The 23,238-nt window shown below is 35.8% G+C and overlaps 3 protein-coding genes across 4 annotated transcripts; 1 reads left to right on the top strand and 2 right to left on the bottom strand.

Annotated features, from left to right (window-relative positions):
* Positions 1-7,373: 7,373 nt before the first annotated feature.
* LOC130715758 (replication protein A 32 kDa subunit B-like) lies at positions 7,374-11,142 on the bottom strand. Its single transcript, XM_057565880.1, has 10 exons — positions 10,892-11,142; positions 10,549-10,659; positions 10,364-10,461; positions 10,226-10,270; positions 9,590-9,667; positions 9,330-9,408; positions 9,105-9,194; positions 8,946-9,028; positions 7,967-8,035; positions 7,374-7,860 (listed from the first exon to the last, which is right to left on the bottom strand). Exons 1-10 carry the CDS (start codon positions 10,991-10,993, stop codon positions 7,779-7,781), a joined length of 837 nt encoding a protein of 278 aa, XP_057421863.1. The 5' UTR covers positions 10,994-11,142; the 3' UTR covers positions 7,374-7,778.
* A 4,506-nt stretch (positions 11,143-15,648) lies between these two features.
* LOC130713736 (uncharacterized) lies at positions 15,649-16,856 on the top strand. The gene has a single exon (XM_057563534.1). The coding sequence runs from the start codon at positions 15,812-15,814 to the stop codon at positions 16,382-16,384; it is 573 nt and encodes a 190-aa protein (XP_057419517.1). The 5' UTR covers positions 15,649-15,811; the 3' UTR covers positions 16,385-16,856.
* A 766-nt stretch (positions 16,857-17,622) lies between these two features.
* On the bottom strand, positions 17,623-22,322 carry LOC130714728 (uncharacterized). 2 transcript variants are annotated; one of them, XM_057564665.1, is made up of 17 exons: positions 22,166-22,322; positions 22,057-22,085; positions 21,848-21,959; positions 21,659-21,756; positions 21,475-21,571; positions 21,230-21,319; positions 21,057-21,119; positions 20,833-20,907; positions 20,685-20,750; positions 20,515-20,592; positions 20,041-20,151; positions 19,883-19,960; positions 19,656-19,775; positions 19,081-19,124; positions 18,968-18,995; positions 18,578-18,716; positions 17,623-17,951 (listed from the first exon to the last, which is right to left on the bottom strand). In XM_057564665.1, the coding sequence occupies exons 1-16, from the start codon at positions 22,199-22,201 to the stop codon at positions 18,705-18,707; spliced, it is 1,137 nt and encodes a 378-aa protein (XP_057420648.1). In that variant the 5' UTR covers positions 22,202-22,322; the 3' UTR covers positions 17,623-17,951; positions 18,578-18,704. The 2 variants fall into 2 exon arrangements, with proteins under 2 accessions (XP_057420648.1, XP_057420647.1); XM_057564664.1 differs by lacking the exon at positions 18,578-18,716.
* Between the last annotated feature and the right edge of the window lie 916 nt (positions 22,323-23,238).

Below are 23,238 nucleotides of genomic sequence, written 5' to 3'. Positions count from 1 at the left end.
TATCATCATGGCCTTACTTTAGATGAGTAAAATCTGAAGTTGAGTTAGGGAAAAGTTTCAGATATTCAATAAACTATTGATTCAAAAAGGATAAAGACACCCTAAGTACGTTTCATCGTCTCAGTAAAGAGATATGTGTACATGGTTATAGATTCTCATTTTCTTTATGGTTTAGATTTTATTTTCTCTTGCAATTCAGAGAGGAGAGAAGCGTACTAAGTAGAACGGCATCTCCGGGCGTGCATGTAACGATAAGGACACGTCCACTATAATGTTTAGAAATATAAATTTAGGACAAGTGTCAAGAGGAGGTTCTTAGGATGCCAGTCGATTCATGTTATAAATGATTTGTTTATTGACAATTAAGTTGACAGTAGCTAGATTCATATTACAGAGAAAAAAGAGAAAGAGAAAGGATGTATAATATGAATATGATGAATATCATTATCATTATCGATCAGATGGATGCAGCCCGATAATGCCAGAACCAGCCAGGCTGCCCTGCTATTGCTAAGGTATGGCCACCAGTGATATTCATATATCATTACTACAGCCATGGACCTAGGACAATTAATTCCCTCTTTATTGCTATTTAATAAATCAGAAAAATAAATATAGATGCGTTTTTATATGGAACTTTTTTTGGTTTCAAGAACCATACATATAAGACCAAAAGGTCTAACAAACTTTTTCTTCCATATATTTAATTACATTTTCATTGTAGTGCCTATTGAACCATATCCCAATCCACCATGAAACAAATACATGGGTGGGTGACGGGTCATAGAATGAATAAGGGGATTAGGGGACTGAAAACTAACAAATTAAAATGATGCCAACATTTACTAGAGTCATTGTGTAGGGTGTTTAAGCGATTTCCATTGAAGTGTGCTAATTAAATATTCTCTCCGTTTCAAAAGGTTTGTTATTTTGGACATTCTTTCAATATTTCAAAATATTTATTGTTTTAAAAAGCTAATGCATTTTTTGCTGGATTGAGATCCTCTCCAGCTCAAAATCATCTCCCGCCTCTACGGCTCATTTATAGCCATAGATCAAAATAATTAATGGTTGAGATGTGTTGAAGTGAAAAAAATAATTTAAACACTAAATTTTTTTAAGTATGGTATACGCTGCTGGAGGGTCCACCAGCTGGAGAGGATCCAGAATTCCAGATCCTTTTTTGCTAATTTTTTCCACATATATCCTTATTTAATACATTTTCTCTCACTTACTACCTTTTATATTAACCCATCACAACCCTTCTCTATTAATTATATTCTTCTCTATTTAAGTATAATTTAATAAGTTTTCAAAAAAAATATAATTTAATAGTTGCACATCATACTAGTAAAATTAAATAAGGGTAATCTAGTCAAATTATACTATCAATAATTGATTTCTTACTCTTTGTGCCACGACCTTAGACTACAAATTTTCTGGAATTGAGGGAGTAAAATTTTGAAATGTTTATTGATTAGGTAAATCAGAGTCATGATGAGTTCCACCTTCCAAGCACATAATCATTATTCATTAACTAAAAGCAACTATTCAAACATAAAAATCAGAAAATTAACGTGAGAGTTCTTGGATAAATCTGCGTTAAACTCAACGTAGTAAAATCATGTATTTTCTGTCTATATTAAATTTAATGTGGCAAATTGCAATTTCTCCCACGTAAACTTAATGTACTAAATTGTAACTTTTCCTTTAATATATTGAGATACATGAAGTTATGTTTACGTTTATCCTAACGTTAGATCAAACATGCAATTTATTCTAGTCGGCCTAAAATGTCAAGACGCCTAATAACATTATAATCGACTCCAAATGTCTCATATCTAAATGAGCATCATACGAGAATAAGATGACTTAATTAAGGAACATTATGTCCCGTTGCTAAGGCTGATCATTCACATGGTGATCCATATAATGAAAAGCAAGTAAGACCATCCAAAGACAACCTTGCTCGCCGAAGATCTTTGGCAAGACTTCCTAGAGACATGCGGTAAAAACAATAGATTCGAAATTTATGAATACAGGTGTACTTGCATGTTCATATTAATTTATTGAACACTTTACTTATTATGTAACTTTTTGAGTTTTCTTTAACTTTGATATTTCTTCTTTGTTATTTCTTTTACTTGAACGTCGAAGGGCCTTCTAAACATACATTCACCATCATCTCAAAGCAGTTTCATTGCACAAGATGAGTCAATGACCATACGTTACTATCACAAACAAGGAGAATGAACAATCTCATTTTCAAAAGAGCACAATGTTTATATATATGGTGTCCACTAGGGTGGGCACTTTCATTATTAGTCCATCGGTGATCCAGGCCTGAACACCGTTGGATTTATGCATCTTAGAATATTTTTTATTTGAACGGTTAAGATTAAGTGAATGGTAAAAGGGTACAAATGTAAATTAACAACCCCTGGTCCCCCTATTCTTCTCCATCTTCTGGAAAATGATGGTGGCTTCCGGCCTACACTTCTCTCTCTGACGCCGATGTCGCTACTAATGGTTGGCCCTCCTGCGATGTTCTTTGACGCCTTCGTTCCTGGTCCTGCTTCCCTTTCAAACCCTATTCAATCCAGATCGATTTCATTAACGCCCTCTATCAATCCCTCAACCTAGGTGGCATCTCCATGTTGGAAAGCCCAATCGGCACTTCACTAAATCAACGTTTTGTTATTTGCCCATTTCATTATTCATTGTTGATTTTAATTTTGGTATGTTTGTTTGTTAATTTGTGAAATGGTTGTGTTAAGACCAAAATTTCCTAGTTTGGAAATTGATAATTAAGATATGGTGTACATGGATGCATGGTATGATTTAGTGGATTTTTTATCATGTTGCCAAATTATTATGGACCACGTATGTGTGCCGAAATATTAAGACTTGTCATTGGTCGAAATCTTATGCCACATTGGAAAGGCAATAGAGAAAATGTGGTTGAGAGCTTTACGACCAATATGTTCTTCGACCAGTCTTTGAGAGATCCATGATATTTATTGATCAAATATAATTTTGAGGATCATAGAAAGAAGATTGGTTACTGGTATTGCCATTTGGAAGTTGCATCTCAACATTGATTTGTTAGAAGTGGTGTTTCAAGTTTCATTTTCCAATCATAGTCATTTCTCGACCAAGCCTTATGGATACTATTTTTCGACCAGAAGATAAAATATATATTCGACCATTCATCCATGTTTTCCATGGTCGAAGTCATTGGAAGATGATTAGGAATAATCTTTGAATTGGCAAAGTCAAGGAAACTGTTATATTAAGACTTGCATGATATCAAGTGGAAAATGGTCACGTTGGAAATTAAATGCTCAAGAAATATTAAGACCAAGATATCTGAAGATGGCGGTTAGCAAAATGGAAGCTAGTGGAAGTTATTAGTGGCTATTGAAGTGGAGTAGTGGAAAATGTGGAAGTTACTTACTGAAGATGCAACATAGAGAGTGGCTTGGAAAATGGAAGGGGCTGCAAGTTATTATATTTGTACTTATGCCAAGTGTATGGCTCTAGTATAGGAAGTCATTTTCTAAGATTTAATCTCTACCGTAGGATCTAGTGGCAGTTTCATTTCTTATTCTATAAGTAGCAAATCTGATTGTAAAATTACTCAGACTCACACAATTACTCAAAACTCTCAATGGATGCCTCCAAGTCTCATGTGACATATGGCTACAAAGAGACTAAGAGTGTGCTGTGATTCTCACCTTTAATTTTCAATGCAATTTCATTTCCTTTGCCATTTTGATTTCCTTTTACTTTTTGTTCCTCTTTTTCCTTTCGATCCTCTACTATTTTTTCCCTTTTGTTCATACTGTTCTTCACAAAAACCCGACCTTGACATTTAAAACGTCTTCACTAAAGAACCCAGAGAGGACTCCGAATCCGGTCCTTAAATTGCTTTTGGATTCTGTTTGTTTACCAAAAATTGGTGTAAACAGGTTGTTTGGTGATTGTGTTGGAAAAAGGTACCGGGAAACCATGAGTGTCATTTGTAGTGCTTTGCAATGGGTGCTTGATCAGCGGCAATGGGAAGCAGCAAAGTTTGTAGGTGGTAGTAAGGATCAAGCTTGATGGGAAGTAGCAAAGTTCATAACCCCTTCAATCTTTCCTGCATTAAATTTCGTTTTTTTCAACTATGTTTAATCAACGCATTGTTAATATTGCATTGTGAAATTTTGATTGAAAATATGGGCACTGTTTAGATGGTTTCATCTGCGTGTGAATCGCCAGAGCAAGTTGATGTGTTGAAATTGGATATTGAAATTTAAAAGGATCAGATCTGATGATTTTGGATTTGTGTCTGAAGAATTAGCTTGCATGAATTTTACTTGCACATTGTATGTTCATTTTCAAAGAGATTTAGATCTGTGGGGGAGGGTCAGAGATTGGTCGGTGATGAACTAGAGAGGCAGAGAGGGTTCTTTTGGGAATTTTTTTTCAACATATTTTTATTAGGTGTAAATTACTAATATAACCCTTGGTCCACCGGTGGACTAATAATGAAAGTGTCCACCCTAGTGGACACCTATATATATAATATATAATAATGTCATCACTTAGATATGGCGAACGGGTGAGGGAAAATAGAGACTAAGATAGTGGTGTCAATATTGTCATGTCGCTGGCTTTATCAATGAGAGGATTAAAATAACAGTGTGTTAGATATGGATTGATCACAGTTAATTATATAAATGGTACGTGAAACAGGATTAGGCAACAAGTATGGTGGCTCACCCTCGAAAGGCCACTTTGACCCCGGATCACACGGACACCTGTCTCAACAAGTGTTAATTAACACACAAAAAATGTTCCTTATAGTCATGACTCAGCCACAACACACCAATTATCAAACCAAATTGCAAAGCCAAGCAAAGCTCACATTCCACATGTGAGATACAGAGATAGACAAAACAGATAGAGGGGAACATTGAGATAAAGGTTAGGTAGTGCAAAACAATTGAATTACTAAAAAAAGTAAGCAGCAGAAAGCCAAGTCCTCAAAACCCGGATCAGAGTTAAAAATGTTTTTACACTATAAGCAATGAGAATAATGCATAAAAGGACATTTGTTAAAAAATTAACAAAGGCAAAAGGTTGCATGCTGATGAAGTTAATGGTAAGGAATAAAGAAAAAGGGAAAGCGTTTTGGATTGGCAGAGAGTTCGGCGGGAGCGTGTTCGCATTTGAGGGTTGATTCCCTTCAAATCTGCTGTGAAAATTACAGGAAGAAAAAAAAGTTGCACTTAAACTAATAATTGAGGACTTAAACAACAGATGCTCTGTAAAGTGATACATATTTAATTCGCATCAAGCAATGTCTCATATTTAAGTCTTAGTATAAATTTTTTACTGAGAAAGTTGAATACATGCTTAATGTGAATGTTATATATACCATCTCAAACAAAATTATCGCCTATGAAAGATACCTATGCCTATGCTGTAAAGAAAATAATTTAAGAGACTTAAAAACACTCCAACTAACATAAAAATTTTGTAACATATATAAAGTAAGCAATGGGGGCAGATTTCCACTAAAAAGCTTTGTTCTTTAATTGAAGGCTAAATACTTTGCCAAAATGGTCAAACTTTGTTTGAGAAAGGCAATGCAGAGTGAAGTTTGCGGTCAGAGAAACGAATCATTCCTCACGTTCACTGCATATCTTTATTTGTATTTTACTAATCAATGTCATTAGTCATTGCTTCATGAATCATCTCTGATAGATATACTCATCTCTTTGTATTCTAGTTTCATATAATTCTCCTTTATTTTAGTCGAGTCAATTATATTATTCTAGTTACATCCTAATGATTTGAGACATAGAAATGTGGGTCCAACTAAGGATTATATTCCCTATACGTGTGGTTGATTATGATTCTATTACGAAAGAAGAGCACTCATAAGTGAATCAAAGGGTTGTTGGCTTCCCATTGTTAAAGTCCAAAAATAATTTTCTTTTGGCATTTTTTGTAGCATTTTACTAGTATATATGCTAATAGACTAATAATGTAGTATGTTAACTCAGATTCAGTGAGAGTATATGGACAATTTCTATCATCATGCCTATCAAAATATAAAACTAGAAGATAATTAAGGAGATTGAGTGAAAACGGTGCATCACATGAGGGTCAAAGTTTGAAAATGAGATCGCACGTGGCTTCTTGAGAGGCTATCCACAACCACTGCACGTGACTTGGCAACTTGGGCACTGTTTGCACGTGCCAGTTCAGACACAAGCGGATGAGGGCGGTGGAAGTGGTGCTTGAGTTAAAAAACACGTGATGAGGCTTCTAATTTGCGTCTAACATATTACTATTTGCACTGATCATGTTTTTTTGACACCTTAATATGATGATAGGATAACATCAATACATATATAACATTTTATCATGTAAAAACTGAGAATTTAGCATTACATTTGTATTTAGATTTTAGCCTTGTGGTGTGATTCTTGCTTTTTTCTTTTTAACGTTAAACTACAACTTCATTAATAATTAGGTATAAAAGATGGTATACATTTGACACCAAATGCGGAATCAAGTCCAATGGGTAGTTCTCAATCCTATTTCATGGAGAGAACTAAACGATTTCCTATCAAGAAAAACAACTACGGCATTGCATTGCCTCTTAACATGCACAAGCATAATTACATAAAGAAAATTTGGTTTTCATACTCAGAAAATCCTGCACAATATTACAGACATTGCATTCTAGGTTGAATCTTGTGATTACAGACATTTCACTAGTTTTATGCTACTCAACCAAATTTTGACAAATTTAAGATCCTATAGGTGGTCTAAATAATAGTTGTACGTGTTATTTTTGTAATTAAAATATTGATATGTGTACTATTGTTTTATTGATTCGTGCATTCATAACTAAATATTACAATTCAATTTTAATTGCAAATTTTATTTTTAAGTATTATTTTCAAAACAGATTTAATTTATAAATTTGATAATATAAAAGAATCACACACAACAAAATTACATATCTCAAATTAAGATGCAATAAAAAAATACATGAATTTAGACATCAAAATTTAACCAAGCATAACCCCATTTGTTAAACTTAATTATCAATCATCTAATATATAAGAATGATTTGGTGAATAAGCATGTACAAGTAAAAAGGTCATACGAAACAACTGATAAAAGCATAACATATAATCCTATCATGCTATTTGTAGATTAAACTAGCCCTTTGTTACCTTTTTATGGATTCTCAGCGAAATACTTATCATATTTTCTAGTATTGCACTTCGCTTCTTAGATTTTCTTTGTGTCGAAACTACTTCGATTTAAGATATCGCGTGGTCACAACATATGCTGTGGATCCTGTATTGAAACATATAGTCAAGGACTAAATATATTTTTGGAAAATAAAAAAACAATTATGCAACGAGTAGCAGTATTTAATAGGGCCCAATACTTGGTCCGAAAGGATCTAAACGAAACTGCAATGAAGCCCATGGGCTCCTCGATGTCTAGGATTCTTAGTCCTTAACAAGATAACTGCGTGCGATTGACCAAAAAAAAAAAAACTGCGTGCCTCAGCTGACACCAGTAGCGATACATTTCATGTCATGATATAGTAGTCACCAGTTCATACTCATTAGTAGTAGGGAAAAGAGAGACAAGTTGATCAAGCCTTAATATGTCACCAGTTCATACTCACAAGTACAAGGTTGCGCAGAGTTGAGCTTACTCTGGCAAGATTGATGTCTCTGTCTGTCCACCATATGATCTCAACAATCGACGATTGACTTGTAGTGCTCAGCTATAGTTTCATAAATGGCACCGTCATCACCAAGACTCTTAATAGCCGGCCTGCAAACCAAAATCAGAGTCAACAAAAACTAGATAAAAAGATATATATATATATATATATATATATATATATATATAGAGAGAGAGAGAGAGAGAGAGAAGAGACATGAGCTTATCCAATGGAATTCCAAGATGCTGTGCAATAAGATCTTGAGAGACTCCCTCCTCCTTTGCCCTGAAAAGTCAATAACATACAGCTTAAGCCGTGAATACCAGACAAAATCTTGCAAGTAAACAGATGCATCTAAAAAGTAAATAAGTAAAAAACTCTATTGTAAGCAAGTTTGTGTGCTTCTGTGATGGGTTCGGATGATTGTTTTAACGTTGCAACAAGTAATAATGTTCTACAGGTATTAGTTGTTTTACTGTTTAATTCTACTAGTTTGACTTGTGCAAGATTCTGTACAGCTTAAAAATTAAAGATCTCACATTCTCAGGATTTTGTCAAAACAAGAAAAGCATATGAACTAGTCAATCGCGGATCGCGGATGACCCCCAAAAATGAAATCCCATACAAGGAAAGGCAGCTATTGGCCGCGAATAGCGGGATTTTACAGCCGCAATCCCGTCACGGAAGGGGTCTGCTATGCTACGAGACGGCGCTATTGATAACGATATGAGATTACATATCTCCAATCCCCATTGGAAATTATGGATGCCAAGATAAATCACGTCACTCACTAACTCTTTGCTCATGCACTTTACCCAAGATTATAGTTACGGCTTGCATAATCACATTATTGATGATCAGCTGGATCATTTGTTAACATGAGACACTTCTCATATATGTCCAATAAACCCCTAGAATTCATACTCTTAACTCTGCAGAACAATAAAAAATATCCGTTTACAACCTACACCAAATCAAACAACTAGAATAATCCTTATTCCACTTTTACTGTAGATGATGCTTAGCTCTGGCAATATCTAAGAAAGGTATGTATGGAGAGGCATGCATGGATGTGTGCGTGTGTGAAGTATAATCCCACAAGGATAGATAATCCAACGTTCAGGGAAAACACAGGCACCAAGTGTTCAATAAGGGCCAACCAAATAACACAAACAAAAGAAATTAAAAAAAGCACCTGCTTGTGGGAAGAAGTAAAACGTCTAAAACCATATTTTCAAGGCTATTCCTATTCTGACCATTGTTTTGTTGACCAGAGAACTACAACAAAAAAGCAGCAAACCAGTGAGAAGTCTGGATAAAAATGAAGCAAAAGCTAAAAACATCGTGCACTTACTTGATTTGGTGGGACAGCTTGAGCTTGATAACCTTTTGTGGGAGTAATTTGTGTGGAATTAGAAACATGTTGCTGAACAGGGACACTAGCCTGAAGATGTTTTACCACATAAAACATTAGAAAGCACAGACTCATATGGTACAAACTTGTCAAAATTCATAATCATATATACACACGATATCATGTCAAACTCCAACATAAAACTTGCAATTTTAAAACTAATACCCGTAATCTGGAATTATAGAGATGAACATATATGCAATCAATGAAATGGCTGGCAATCTCGTTGAAGTCAGTCACAGGCCTGAACAAATAAAGGAAGTAAAATATTGAATTGTTAGCAAAATAATATGTCTTCCTTCACATTCACTTAGACAGCAGAATAACTATCCTTTGGTAATAGCTATGGTAACAAAAGATACCCATGATAATCTAAAATATTTAACTGTTAAAATAAAAACTGAAAGGTAAACTTCATATCCTACCTGAAAGAGAAAACATTTAAAGTCCTTTTACCCTGAAAACCCTTCAACTGTCCATGTAGCCGCAGATACACCCCATCCCTAATTTTGAAACAATAATTTTAGTTCATTCTATATGAAATAAATTGACTGAGAAAAGAAGAAACTACAGAAGTGGCAACAACAATATTTCAAAGCACCTCATTGCAAAACGGATTTGGCTCCTCTAAATTGAGAGAGTCACTTTATAGGGTAAAGTAAGTCATCACAACCGTTATTATTGATTAACTACTTAGAAAAGTCAATAAAACAATCCAATCAATGGTTGTGATGACTTACTTTACCCTCTAAAGGGAGTGTTGGACCCAAGAAAGAAAGCCAACCATATCATTCTGGTATGCTTTTACTATTAAGAATTGTCTGTTTAAGCAGTAACAAGCAACTTGAAAGATGCCATTTCCTCACTCAATTAACCCATTAAAAACATTGTTAAGATTCAGAAGCAGATAAAATAAGGTTAAAACATGACTAAAATGAGTAACATATCATGCCATTCTTCTCTTTACATACCGGTAAAAGCTCAAAACCCCATTGGAAATCAACTAACATAGTATTAAATGGAAAACAATAAGAGCAAGAAATGCAATGCTACTAGCATACATGATAATACTCTCCACTTCATTAGATTCTGCAGCTTCCTGAAGCCTGCACATAAACAATAGCTTGAACTCACTCAGAAGAAAAATCAAATTAAACTAAAAATTGTTGGCAAGATAAGGAAGATTTCACAACACTCACCATTTGTTACAATCAATCCTTCCAGTACCATCATCAAGTACAAAAGTAACATCAGTAACCCTTCCAGCTTTGTTGCACACCCTTCCTACAAGAGTAACCTGAACTCAAACAACAATAGTCAGAACAATATATGAAAGACACACAATCCATGAGCGATTCACAAGGTTAAGATTGAAGAGGCGCACATTGTTAACGTCGACACCGTCGATAATCAAATTGGTTTTATCATCATTTGATTGAACAGCGTATTTTATCTGCTTGATCGTGAGAGGAAGCAAGGACTGAGCATCACGATTCTGCAAAAATTAAACAAATAGAGAGTATAATCATGAATTAATCACACTTAATTTCTCAAAAACAGTAGGAATCGTGAGCGAACAAGTGAAAACTCAAAACCCTAAACCCTAGAATCGAAAATTAGTGTTGCCGGTGAGTGATTGTGGTTGCGATTACGAAGAAGAAGAAGAGAACACAGAGATAAGCGGAGAGGATAGGTGGAGTGAGTGAGAGAGAGAGAGAGAGGGAGACCTTGGAGGGGAAGAAGGGCTGGTCATGGCCCTGAGTGGCCTGAGAAGGCATGAATCCGCCGCCGGAGAAGGCTGCATTGCCGTCGAACTGGCTGGCATGCATTTTAGTGGTTCTTCGTCTTCTTCTGTGGATCCGGAATTTGAAACTTCACGATTTGGTGTGGTGGATGGAAGTTAAGCAGGAAATGGATGAAGATAATTGGTTTCCCGCCATTCTTTTCCTCTCATCGCGCTTGTCCTTCTTATGCAGTGTTTATCATTAATTTTTGGATAAATACTCAATCTAAATTTACTACTTAGAAAATTTCTAATTTCTCAATTAATTTTCTAATGATAGACAAGTTAGGGTGAGGTCACCCATTGGAATGTCATTTGTTGCAAGGACTATCATTAATCTTGAACATGTTAAAAACTTATCAAGAGCTAAATTAAGTTTTTTAGTAAGTTTTGGTAATTTTTCAATTTGAAATGATAACTCGTGATGTCATATAGCATATGTGCCTTATTTCTTACTTGGACATTATCTCACGTATTAATCCTACTTAGATCTAGGTTATGAAGTTGACTTTTTGCATTAGTTTTTGTCTCAACAATATTTTTCTTCCTCATTCTTCCACTTCACAAACCCTGATCCTACGGCGGCGGCCACAATTGCATCATTTTCTAAAGGCTTCTTCAACTTTCATCCCCTATCTCCCCTGTCATTTTTCCAAATAGTGGGATTGCAATAATCACGAGGCTTATATCTCATTGTGATGGTTAATCCAAAACCTCACCACACTCGATAAAGGACCTCATGAATGATTTGTTGATGTCGTCACCTAGCTTGGGGTTCTTCTTCCTTTTTTATTTCTCTAAGTTGAAGTTATTTCCATTCACTTTATTACTATTTTTCATAGTTTTGTACTGAGATTCAAATGTTGGAGTGAAAATGTTTTTGTAGTTTTTTAAATGTAAAAAGTAAACGATGTAAAGTGAATAAAGAGAAGACGAAAGAAAAAAAGCACATGCTAGGAAAATGATGTTGCTGACCTAATCTTATGTTCATGAACGTTCGAATCACATATGAGTTAATTTTGATTACCCAATGTGTCAAGTCTAGACGTCTAGTTATTCACTTACCAATCACTTAGCAAAGTGAAACTACCAATTTAATTACTAGAGTCAATTTTTTAACCCTAAGTATTCTATCAATGCATTAATAGCTCAACATTCAAGTCAATCACAACTAGGTATTATTCTTATCCATAATATCGTAGAAATCTCAATTAACCCATTTTCAAAACCTAGACCAATTTTTCAATTGAACATGGATTGGATAGATAAACTCACATGCATTTGGGTGCAAATAAGGATAGGAAATGGATTTATGAAGATGGAAGGGAAACTCGTACATGAACTAAATCATAACACAGTCATAGAATCAACAACATCACCCCCTAATACATGAGGTTCAGTTACACATGATTACCCAAATGTAAGAAGATTAAAAGTACTCATGGGCATAATTGGGAAGATAATCCCAAGTCCTAAGAGAGCTCCAAGCCTCCAAAGTTGTCTCTAAGTCATCTCCCAAGTGTGGTAGATGTGTGAAATAAAGAGTGAAAAATATCCCTTAAAAAATCAAATTATGGTGTTTAAAAATGCTTTTCTTCGAGCATAGGTGCTAATGCGCTGTAACTCCCAGCGTGACTTCGCTAAAGTGCTTACTGTAGTCGCCTCAAACGGGGGCTTTAATTTTTAATTTGGATACATATTTAAAGTTCCTTGATGACACATGTAATACAACCCTACCATTTTATAGGGTAAATAGCCAAGTTGGTCCCTGAATGTGTCCACCGCCTTCAAGTTGATCCCTAAACTTCTAAAATGCATTTCGCGGTCCTTGGATGTGGCTTACGTCATTCAAATTAGTCCTCGACGTTAAAAAAACAAACGGACGTTAACAAAATCCTTTTTTTTTTAATTTTTTTGCCTAGTTGGATTGTCTACGTGGAACTGGAATGTTGGGAAAACACTTGAAGTCAAATTAGTCCCTGAATGTGGCAAACTAGTCTCAATGTAAGATTCACAATTGGATTAAATATGTTTTCCCAAACTCAAGAACAAGAACAAAAACCTGGAAAATTAAACTCTCAAATCCAGAAACAACACCAACACCAACCCCACCACCACCCCCAACCTCAACCCCATCTTCCCTTTCTTTCTTTTTCACGCTCTCTTTCTCTGCTTCTCTTAATGTCAACCCAGATCTACAACGAGACAGCCAGACAGGTACCTGAATTTAGAGATCTGGGTTGAAATTTAAAGATCTGCTTCTTAATGTCAACCCAGACTTAAAAAAAACATGGAAAATTGAAACAAAATTTTCATTGGTAAGCAAAATTTAATTAAAAGAAACACTAAGAGTGTTTTAGTGTTTCAATCCATTTACAAAAGAATAGCATAACAAAAGAGGCTAAAATAAAAACAAGGAAAAGCAAAACTACAAAAAGGATCCCACGAAATATCTGTGAATAACAGCAGCCACTGGATATCAGAGGGAACAAAAACAAAGTCCTCAACTGAACAAAGCCTTCTGAACACGCACCAGAGAAGACTGCAGCAGAAAAATTAAACCAGACCCTTTGCTTTACAAGAATTATCAGCCAGAACCTCAGCGGTATTCCAAGCAAACTCTCGGGTTAGATATCCAATTGCACAGGAAGGCTCTGAATTTTCTCTTCTTTTTCCTCTCTTCTGCTCTCTTCCTCTCCCTTTCTTTCTCCACGAATCTTCTTCTTCCCTTTTTCTTCTGCTTCATCTCTTCTTCCTCTGGACTCAACCTTCCCCTCAAAAAACCCCAACCGCCACCAACCCCTCCAACCCCCCCCCCAAAGCCACAATTTCCGCCCCCAACCACCACCAAGCTCACATTTTTTCACCAATCTGGACCCAACCCTCCCCTAACCGTCATCAAGCACACCTTTTTTCACCAAATCGGAATGAGAAACCATGGATCGGAGACATGCAAACACTGGATCGGAGCCACCTCCGCAGAGGAAGAGGAAACAGATGTAATGAAATCAGAGCACCGCGCCCGGTCTGTTGGGTTTTCAGTGTTTGGAGAGAAAAGCTTCAGATCGGTGATGAAGGGGATTGATTTGGGAAAAGAGGAGGTGGCTGAGCGCGATTAAGGTCGTGGTGATGAAGGTGGCGGCGCGTTTAATCCAGGAGGAGGGGAGATACGGTGCTGGTGCGATCTGGATGGAGGGGAAGCGATGGTGGGATGATCGAGCTCGACGGCGGAGGAAGATGGTGGTGCTAATTCATGTTGGTTCTGGTGTGGTGTTGATGTGATGATGAAGACTGAGATGATGAAGACTAATTTAGGGCCAGAGTTTTTTTATTTTCTAAAATTGATTTTATTTTTTATCTTCTGGGTTTAATTGAAAGAGGGACTAAATTGAAGTTTATCTTTTTTTCCCCAAATTTTACACGTGGACACTCCAGCATGTAAAAATAAATCCATGTTAGCAGTTTCGTTAACGTCCGTCAACGATTTTAACCCCAGGGACTAACTTGAATCTCTTTTGCCACATTCAGGGACCACGGGAGGCATTTTAGAAGTTTAAGGATCAACTTGAAGGCGGTGGACACATTCAGGGACCAACTTGGCTATTTACCCCATTTTATATTTGATATTAGAATGCTCACTTTTCTCATTTTTAATCATATCTATAATCTATGACATCACATATTTTTTCTTTTTTTACTTTCTCTTTGCTTATTATCTCTTTCTTTCCTCAACATCTTTTCCACCTAAAATAGAGTGTGAAGAAAATATTATACACCTTATTGAAGTAATAATTAATAAAATATGTTCTTGAAGTCGGTGTGAACAATAACAGTCACCGTGTTACTTAAGGCATGCATACAATACTTGAGCAAAACAGGCCTAATCTTTCCACAATTAGGTTAACGGCTCCCAAATCATACACATAAATAAGCTACAAGGTATCAAAAAGTCCACTCCATCCATAGAGTTACGAAATAGTAGCTAGTAACGTTGCATTCATTCAAATTCAATGAATGGATTATTAGGTGATATCAAAAGCAAGCCTTTCTTAGCAATTGAGAAACTTCTCAACTTTTCAATCAAAGCTGTGACCAGTAGGTTGTAACTTGCAAACATACGTAGTAGATGGGCTTTAATTAGGTGTCCAACGAAACTTCATCAATATATTTTTAATACACTTTTCTTATATCATGAATCGACTAATAAAAACCCAGACCAAGATGTATGTGAAAAAGTTTTACGAATGTGTTACTACTTACTAGCCATTCATTTCCTAACAGAAAAATGTTAACAAATGATCCAGCTGATCATCAATAATGTGATTATGCAAGTAGGTTAATTCAACATTGCCCTGATTCACATAGCATAAGCCAATCTGGTCCATTTCAATCCCAAACCCTTCATTCATACCAAAGAAAAATCAACGCAACAATGAATGTATGTTGCCTCAGATGCAAAGATGAGGGCAAGTCTTTCGGGTTTATTCATTGCACATGATTTAGAGGCCGGCCAAGTTACAATATTATAGGTTTAGGGTAGCCTTAGAAATAAAGACACTTCCCACCTTGCTTTACAATTTGTTTCCTTGTCAATGCAAAAAAGTCTCAGCACTCAAATTAAATCACAAGTAACTCATTAATATCAATCAATCTAACAAGAATATGTTTCAACTTCAACACCTCTTAAAGGGTCAAAACAGTACCTATATAATGCATACTACTATTCCATCAATCTACCATTACCAAGGACCCTAGATATATAGTTGAATTGAATCCTATAAAAACACACACATAAACGCAACTTTCACAGCTTAATTGATTGATTTTGATTTTGCATACCTTGTTGAAAATTATTGGTTCTGTTATGGATTTTGAGAATCAAAGTGATAAGTCATGGAGCAAGGTTCTTCTTTCAAGAAGATCCTCAATTGGATGCTCCTCTCGCATCTCTTATTATAGGAGCAGTGGAGAAGGGGTTCCTTTTCAATGGGAAATGCAACCAGGGATTGCAAAAGAACCACACATAGAAGTGATTCCTCCACTCACTCCTCCACCTGCAATTCTCAGCAGGGGATTTCCCAAGCCATGTGTTTTGGATCCTGAACCTTCAACAAGGACTTCAAGGCTGAAGTTTTGGAAGAAAAAGGTGAAAATTGGAAAAAGCAAGAAGCCCCACCAAGATGATTGTTCCAATGAAGATTTTGATGTGTTTTCAAGATTAGATTACAGCTCTGATTCTGAATCCATGGTGTCGCCGCGTGGTTCAAGTTTTTCATCTTCTTCTTCATCAGTGTCGTTTGTGAAGAGTCGTCCTTCTTTTCAATCAACTTGCTCAGAGACAGAGAGTTCTATCTATGGAAGAAGGTCCATGAACAACTTAGGTTGCTTCCCCATGCATTTTAGCAGAATTCTGGTTTCCATTGCAAGACGAGATTGAAATAAGATTAGACATGTTGTGGAGTTAGTTCTGTTCTGTTTTTTACGTTTTGCATTAGGATTGATGATGTTCGCACACACTTCCACTCACATTATTCTTTGTAGACTGTAAAACATTTATTATCTATGCATAATTGGTGTAATCAAACATTCTGTTATCTTTAACTCTTCAACTGATGTGAATGTGTCTGATCGCAAAGCATGTAAAAAAAATTAGCTTACTCTGATTAAGAATATGATAGGACTAAATTGTTAGGTAAAGGACTTGAGTCCCACATTGGAAATATGAAATCCAAATGAGACGTTTATATAGCCTTGTACTCTACATAAAGAATGCCTAGCAAATGTGGTATGATCTTCCTATGGGTGTTACAGTCGATGTGCAAGGGGTTGAATATAGTCTTACCGGGTCTGTATCAACTACAGATGCTAGGTTTTGTCGGCTAATGATACATATTCTATTTTTTAGTTTTTCTTATTTCACCGTTGGAATACCATTTGTTCTAAATTTGAAATACAACATGATTTGATCCAATTTAAGCACCTTATACTATCAATGTATAATGAAAAATCGTTCACAGAATCAAATAATTCTATAATACATAAAAAGATTATATATATTATAATTCTATTCATATTTCAACTCAAATTAAAAATAAAAAATTGTTGTATACTAAAATATGTTATAATTATTTATATAAATATAGTTTTACTTACTAAATATATTTTTACATATTACAAAAATAAATTGAACGAAACCTAAGATGGAGTCATCAGCCCATGAAAAATAATAATTATAGCTTCACACCTTATTTTTTATGTGTGGAGAGGTGGAGGAAGAAAGAGATAGGAAAAAAGGAGAGATAAAGTAAAGATGTGATATGTGATTTGATTGATAGAGAAAAGAGAAATAGATAGAAATGAAGGTGAAAAAAAGTGAAAAGGTGTGTATATAATATATCATAACTCGTTAAATAAATATTAATTCCATGCGGGGACTATCGGAGTAACCAAAGAAACCAAAAAAGCCCCTGAATCCAAACACCATTAGCACTCTAAGACAGCCCCCAAATCCACCTCTTTTGGGTTGCCAAGAATAATCAAATAAATTCAATCCAATAGTTTTTTTTTCTATGGATTATTAGTCGATTTTTCCGTATTGGTTTATAAACTTCCCTACTCTGTTTTGAAAGTTAACACCTTGTCTTCTACAAATTTAAATGACCTGTATATTTCCCATTCATGAATCTCAGAAGAGCTAATGATGGTATTATAAAATCTTCCTAGTTGTGAATCTGAAATGGTACAGTTCGAAGTCTTTTTGACATAAATATCATTGTTCTTCTAGAGGCACTTCCAAGGGTGCCATAATACTAATTACAACATCATACTAATAACAATGACATTCAACCACATGGGTGCCTGTTACATAAACTACAGCATTGCAGGATGGACAAGCAAGGTTAGTCATGCAAGCTAAAGCATGCCGTCCATGAATGTTACACTATGGAGCCACCATAATCAAAGACTAGCAGCAAGTACCCTCAGCTATGTTAGTTACACACGGCCTGTAAATCAAGAAAGATTAATATCACAACGCAGGCACCATCAATGTGAACAATTAAGAAGTAAGTAACAATAAGTCTACAACTAAATGAGAAAGAATGACAATAATTTTACTATATATAATGAACATTTCAAGTGGAGACAACGAAAGTATTGCATCAGCAACGAGAAGACCACACAAAAAGTTAATCCAAACTGGAAATCAAACCCCCAACCTCCCTTTCTACACAAATATTTGATACCACTATCAACATCAGACACGCAGTCCATGCCAACAGTAATATTTGATACCTTCTGCTGCTGGTAGAAGAATAAGTATGATAGGAATCCTTTTCAACTGTCCTTGACAGTTCTATAATCTCGACACTAGCAATTTAGTTCCAGAATGTCAGGTAACGGACCGGGTTAATCTTCAAAATCAGATGTCTGAGACAGTGCTTAAAGTGTACTCCCACAATAGGGAGACCAGTGTGTTTTACAATTTTTAAAATAATTTCAGAATCACAAAACATCGAGTTCAATACACACGCATAGACAGAAATGAGATTATGAGAACAAAGTGCAATAATTAACTAAAGATCAAAATGGAGAAAAACTAAAGACAAATTTTATCTAGTTGAGAACTTACGAGCTACTGACATACTTCTTCCTTGGTAAGTTGCGCACTTACAAACAAAAGTGTTTAGTCTTATGATCTCAATAAATAGACCTAATAATGCAGATTTTATTTAAGACAAAGACGCCTTAGACAATTCCTAACTTCCCAGCTGCGTACAGTACACAAAATCAAAAGAGAAAGGGCATTCAAATGTCAGATACTATTTCATATATGAAAAAAAAGACAATCTAAATTAGAATTTTAAGAAACAAAGACTAATAGATTGGATATCCATGCAAACAAAAATACACCTAACTACAAATAATTCTCCAAAGCTACTTATAAACCAACTACTCTGAATCCACATATTCACACTATAAAAACAGAAACAGAAACAGGCAAATATACATAAATGCATACCTCAGCAGCAGCTGGGATGATAGATTCCCTGTAAAATTCAAAAGGCAATTCAAATTACTGAATCTATGCATAATTACACAGTTCTGAACAAATCTATAGTACACCATGAGTACCTTGGCCTATCAGACTTTGCAAGATGTTTAGACATTATTGATGCCTGCAATACAACACATCATCACATTATTCTATTACATAAACTTGAACTACATTGTCAAATTAAAAAAAAAAAAAAATCAGTGCTAGGCAAACCACTTCCAGGCTATTGTAAAATGATCAAGAAAAAATAACCATCAATTGGATGGAAGAGAGAACTCTCTGAAAAAGATACATGTTTGGATTGAACCCCCAAGAAAAACATGGGTCCATAAATATATTGACCCAAGACAATAGAACAGCCACTCTTTTATATATTCCCTTCCCTTTCCTGGGTCTATGACAGGTTTACCTTGCTTAGAAAATTTTGCTTTTTCTTCCTAAAAGAAGCAGAAATTTCATGCTTCTCTTTACCAGCAATTTTATTTTTCTGCTGTGAGTATTCTGTACATTGGCCTTAAACCATAGAACATCAACAAAAACTCCTCTAACTAGAAAGCAGCTTTTGTTGAGTTACATAACAGTAAAACAGGATCTAAATGCCTTGGATCTAAACCTAACTTCTGATTGCAGCTGCAAGAGCAAAAAACATTACCTGCTCCTGTATAATACTCCTTGCTTCAACAAGTTGAGCTTCAAGCTCAAGTTCCCTCTCAGTAGCTTCAGAAGTAACTTCTGCCCCTTTCTGAGCATCTTGCAACTGACCCATGCGCTCCTTCATATTTCAACTCTCAAGACATTAACAACCAAACATAAAGAATTTATACATGCAAATATTTAAATTAAACTGGAAAGTAAGAACAATAAGTGATTAGTGATTACCTTGATAGAAGCCATCTTGTTTCGAAGACTTTCTTCAATTTGATCTCTGGCCATGTGAAAAGGAAGGTCAAATACATCCTGCGAGTAACAAACTTGTTAATTTCATAAGGCAGTTTGACAGTGAGAACAGAGGATGGAAAATTTATAAGCTTTCATACCGTTCTCCCAACTAATGGAGATTGTGAAGGATCATTTTCAACTCTTTCATTGCCAATGACAGATTGCTTTGGTAGCCCATCAGGAGCATTTAAGAAATCACGCATATCCACCTGTAATCAGTACACTCACAAATCTCATAATCTAGGTCAAGGACGCTGCTTAAGAGGGAGCGCAATGGTCTTAATATAGACGGAAGTAGGCCCTAGGTGGTCCATACAAATGAGAAAAATGACACACAGATATCCACATGGGGAGACATAGAATTAGAGAGGGAGATCTTAAGAAATGAAGGCAATATGAAGGATAAAAAAAGCAGCCTACATTGACTGAATAATAACAGCAAAAGTTGAAGGAAGATTCAAAATCAGACCAGGTAAAATTAATGAAACACTGGCAAAAGAAAAACATGTTGCATTCACAACTTGTCTGCAAGTAGGAATTTCAGCAAATAACAATTCAGTATGAGGACATACCTGCATCGATCTCAATAATGCTCTCAAATCAGCATTTTCTGCTATCAATTCTTGATTTTTCACCTCATAAGCATCCACCTTAAAATATTACAAATAAATTGTAAAAAATGATGATGTGCCCAAAATACTAAGTTTATAACAACAGGGAAGAAGCTTATCAAGCTGCATACAATCTTCTTATAAAAATCATTGTCAGTTTTCTTCCCGTTCCACGTTCCACGTTGCCTTCCTTCCTTCTGTACACACATCATAAAAACCAAATTATCATGAAATTCAATATCTTCCAAGCAAGGTTCAGACTACATGGATAGTTGATACCTGAAGCAAATTCATTATCTCCATGCCTGACCTAGATTCTTTCTTCTTCTCCATCAACACTTGGTTTAACCTCTCCTGCAAGTACAATGAACTGGCCCTTCATTTCCAAATCTAATAACTTGTGGCCTCATGCAATAAATTTATTGGCAAAGTTCCTATCATATATCAGCACCAATATCACTAAATACCATTCTAATTTGAATAAGAAATAAAAAATATCCTACCTGCAACTTTATGTATTCCTTTTCCTTCTTCTTCATCTCATGTATTTGCTGAGTTTTTACTTGCTTTGGTACCATTCATGCAGTCAGATTGATAAGAGTCAGACCTTATCCATTTCAAAGCAGCGCCTTCTTAACAAGACACAGCAATAAGCAAAATAGATCCAGCTTCTAACCTGATTACCAATAACCATCCTCTGAAACTCATCTCTCTCCTGTTGTAGCTTCTCAATCTGAGCCTTGAGAGCTGCAGTGTTTTTAGCTTCCTAGACAAGAAGATCTAGCAGCATTACTTTTTAACCAAGGAAATTGCCCAATGCTTGCACAATAGATAACAAAGTTTAAATCGTTCCGTGCAAGTAAGATAATATTATGCATGACATTTCTCAAAACCAAGTTTCCAATTCAAGCATCTCCTCACCGTTCGAGTAATCGTTGCTATCTCTCTGTCTTTGGCTTGTAGTTGCCCTTCAAGCCTCTCAACTTTGGCCTCCAATCTAGATATATCTGACAATAGTCTGTAACATCAAAAGCAACAAAACAACACTTGCATCACAAACCACAAATTGAAGAACAATAATACAATGTCTGTTCCGAGCAATTACCGTTGCCTTTGATCGTTAGCAGACTCTCTAAATTCAACGTCGCGCTGTCTCTGCTGAAGCAAAAAGTACAGGCAATTGCAAGTACGCGCAATGGAAACCTAACCGAAAACAAACAATTTTTCAAAAACAACATCAATTTTGGGGTCCAATGTGACATGAAACAGAATGTGATTATCAATTCTCACTTACGGGGTCGTTTGCGAAGAGATCGAGGGAAGCTGGGAAGCCGAATGTGACGAGTGACTGGTTCAAATACTTGGCGCAATGGTCCAAATTCCCCACATCGGCGAACGAGTACTCTCTGAAAGGAAAATGGGACGAAAAAAAGGCTCAATACAACAATGTAAGCGAAAACCCTAACGAATGAAGAGAAATTGAAGATGATAGGGTTTGCTTACCCGATTGAGAACGCAGAGTTCGAAGATGGCTGTAGAGAAAAACATAGAGAGATAGTTAGATGAAGAAGAAGGAGAAGAAGAAGGTGAATAGGGTTGGTTGAAGTTTTACCCTAAGATCCAAGTCTCCTTCAGTGGGAGGAGGCATTGTTAACAGAGAGAGCTTCTTCTTCTTCTTCTTCGCTGGGTTCTGTGTACGATTTTAGATCTGTGTGAAGCGGTGATGAAATTTGAAAGGGAAAATGAAAGAACGAAACGGGTGGGGTTATTGTTGGGGAAATGAATCTCAATTCTCTACGGTGGGGTCTAGGGTTTATTTTTGTATCTCTCCAATTGGAGAGGTGCAGCTGGCTTTAGTTCAATTATTTTTCCACGTGGAGGTCTGTGAGTCGTTTGGGCCACACTTTGGTTTGGATTATGGCGCCAGCCAGGTCCCATAAGCTTACACGCGTAACTAGAAAATCTTCTTTTTGACTCGCTTATATATAAAATAAGTGAATGGTCAAAACTCAAATTACATGTTCATCCAAATTGAAAATATTTTGCCATCTCTCGTTATGCATCAAATTAATTAGTTTCTAATTTGATCGATATTTTCCACAATTAGATACTGCAAGGGTATTTCCAGAGCCTGTGAATGGATTTGTCACCACTAACACTATGGGAAGTTGACATTTAAGATTTTGATATAGGGGTGAAATGAAGTGAAAGCAAATATCCCGTGAATTAGACGTGCAGGAAAGCTGGGTTCTAATTTTTCTGGTTGGGATGCAACTCTCATTTTCACTATCAAATTTTATGCTGCATCTTTCTGGTTGCAGGGCACTTCTCATCTCTTAATCAATGTGGATTCTGTTGTATTGTCACAGTGCATTTTTTTTCATCCGGTTAGTTGCATTCTTTGTGATCCACACAGTTAGAAATTCTCTAAAATAATAATTTAAAAGTAAGATATTTGTGATCAATTTGGTCTTATACCCGAAACATGGGAGTCCAAAATTTCCTATGCCGTGGATCTTTATGTGTGATCATGTGTTCAAGACTTCTCATGCCAGGATTTAGGACACATGCTTGCCATGTAAAATACGGACAAAAAAACAGCAAAGCAATAATTAGTTATACTCCTAGATATAGCATTCATGAATCCTAACCAAGATCAAGCAACCCCGTGCCTATTGTGTACGA

Source organism: Lotus japonicus, chromosome 4 (genome assembly GCF_012489685.1).
Source record: "Lotus japonicus ecotype B-129 chromosome 4, LjGifu_v1.2".
Classification (NCBI taxonomy): domain Eukaryota; kingdom Viridiplantae; phylum Streptophyta; class Magnoliopsida; order Fabales; family Fabaceae; genus Lotus; species Lotus japonicus.
Note: the sequence above shows the minus strand (reverse complement) of the source record. Positions and strands in the feature narration are given on the sequence as shown.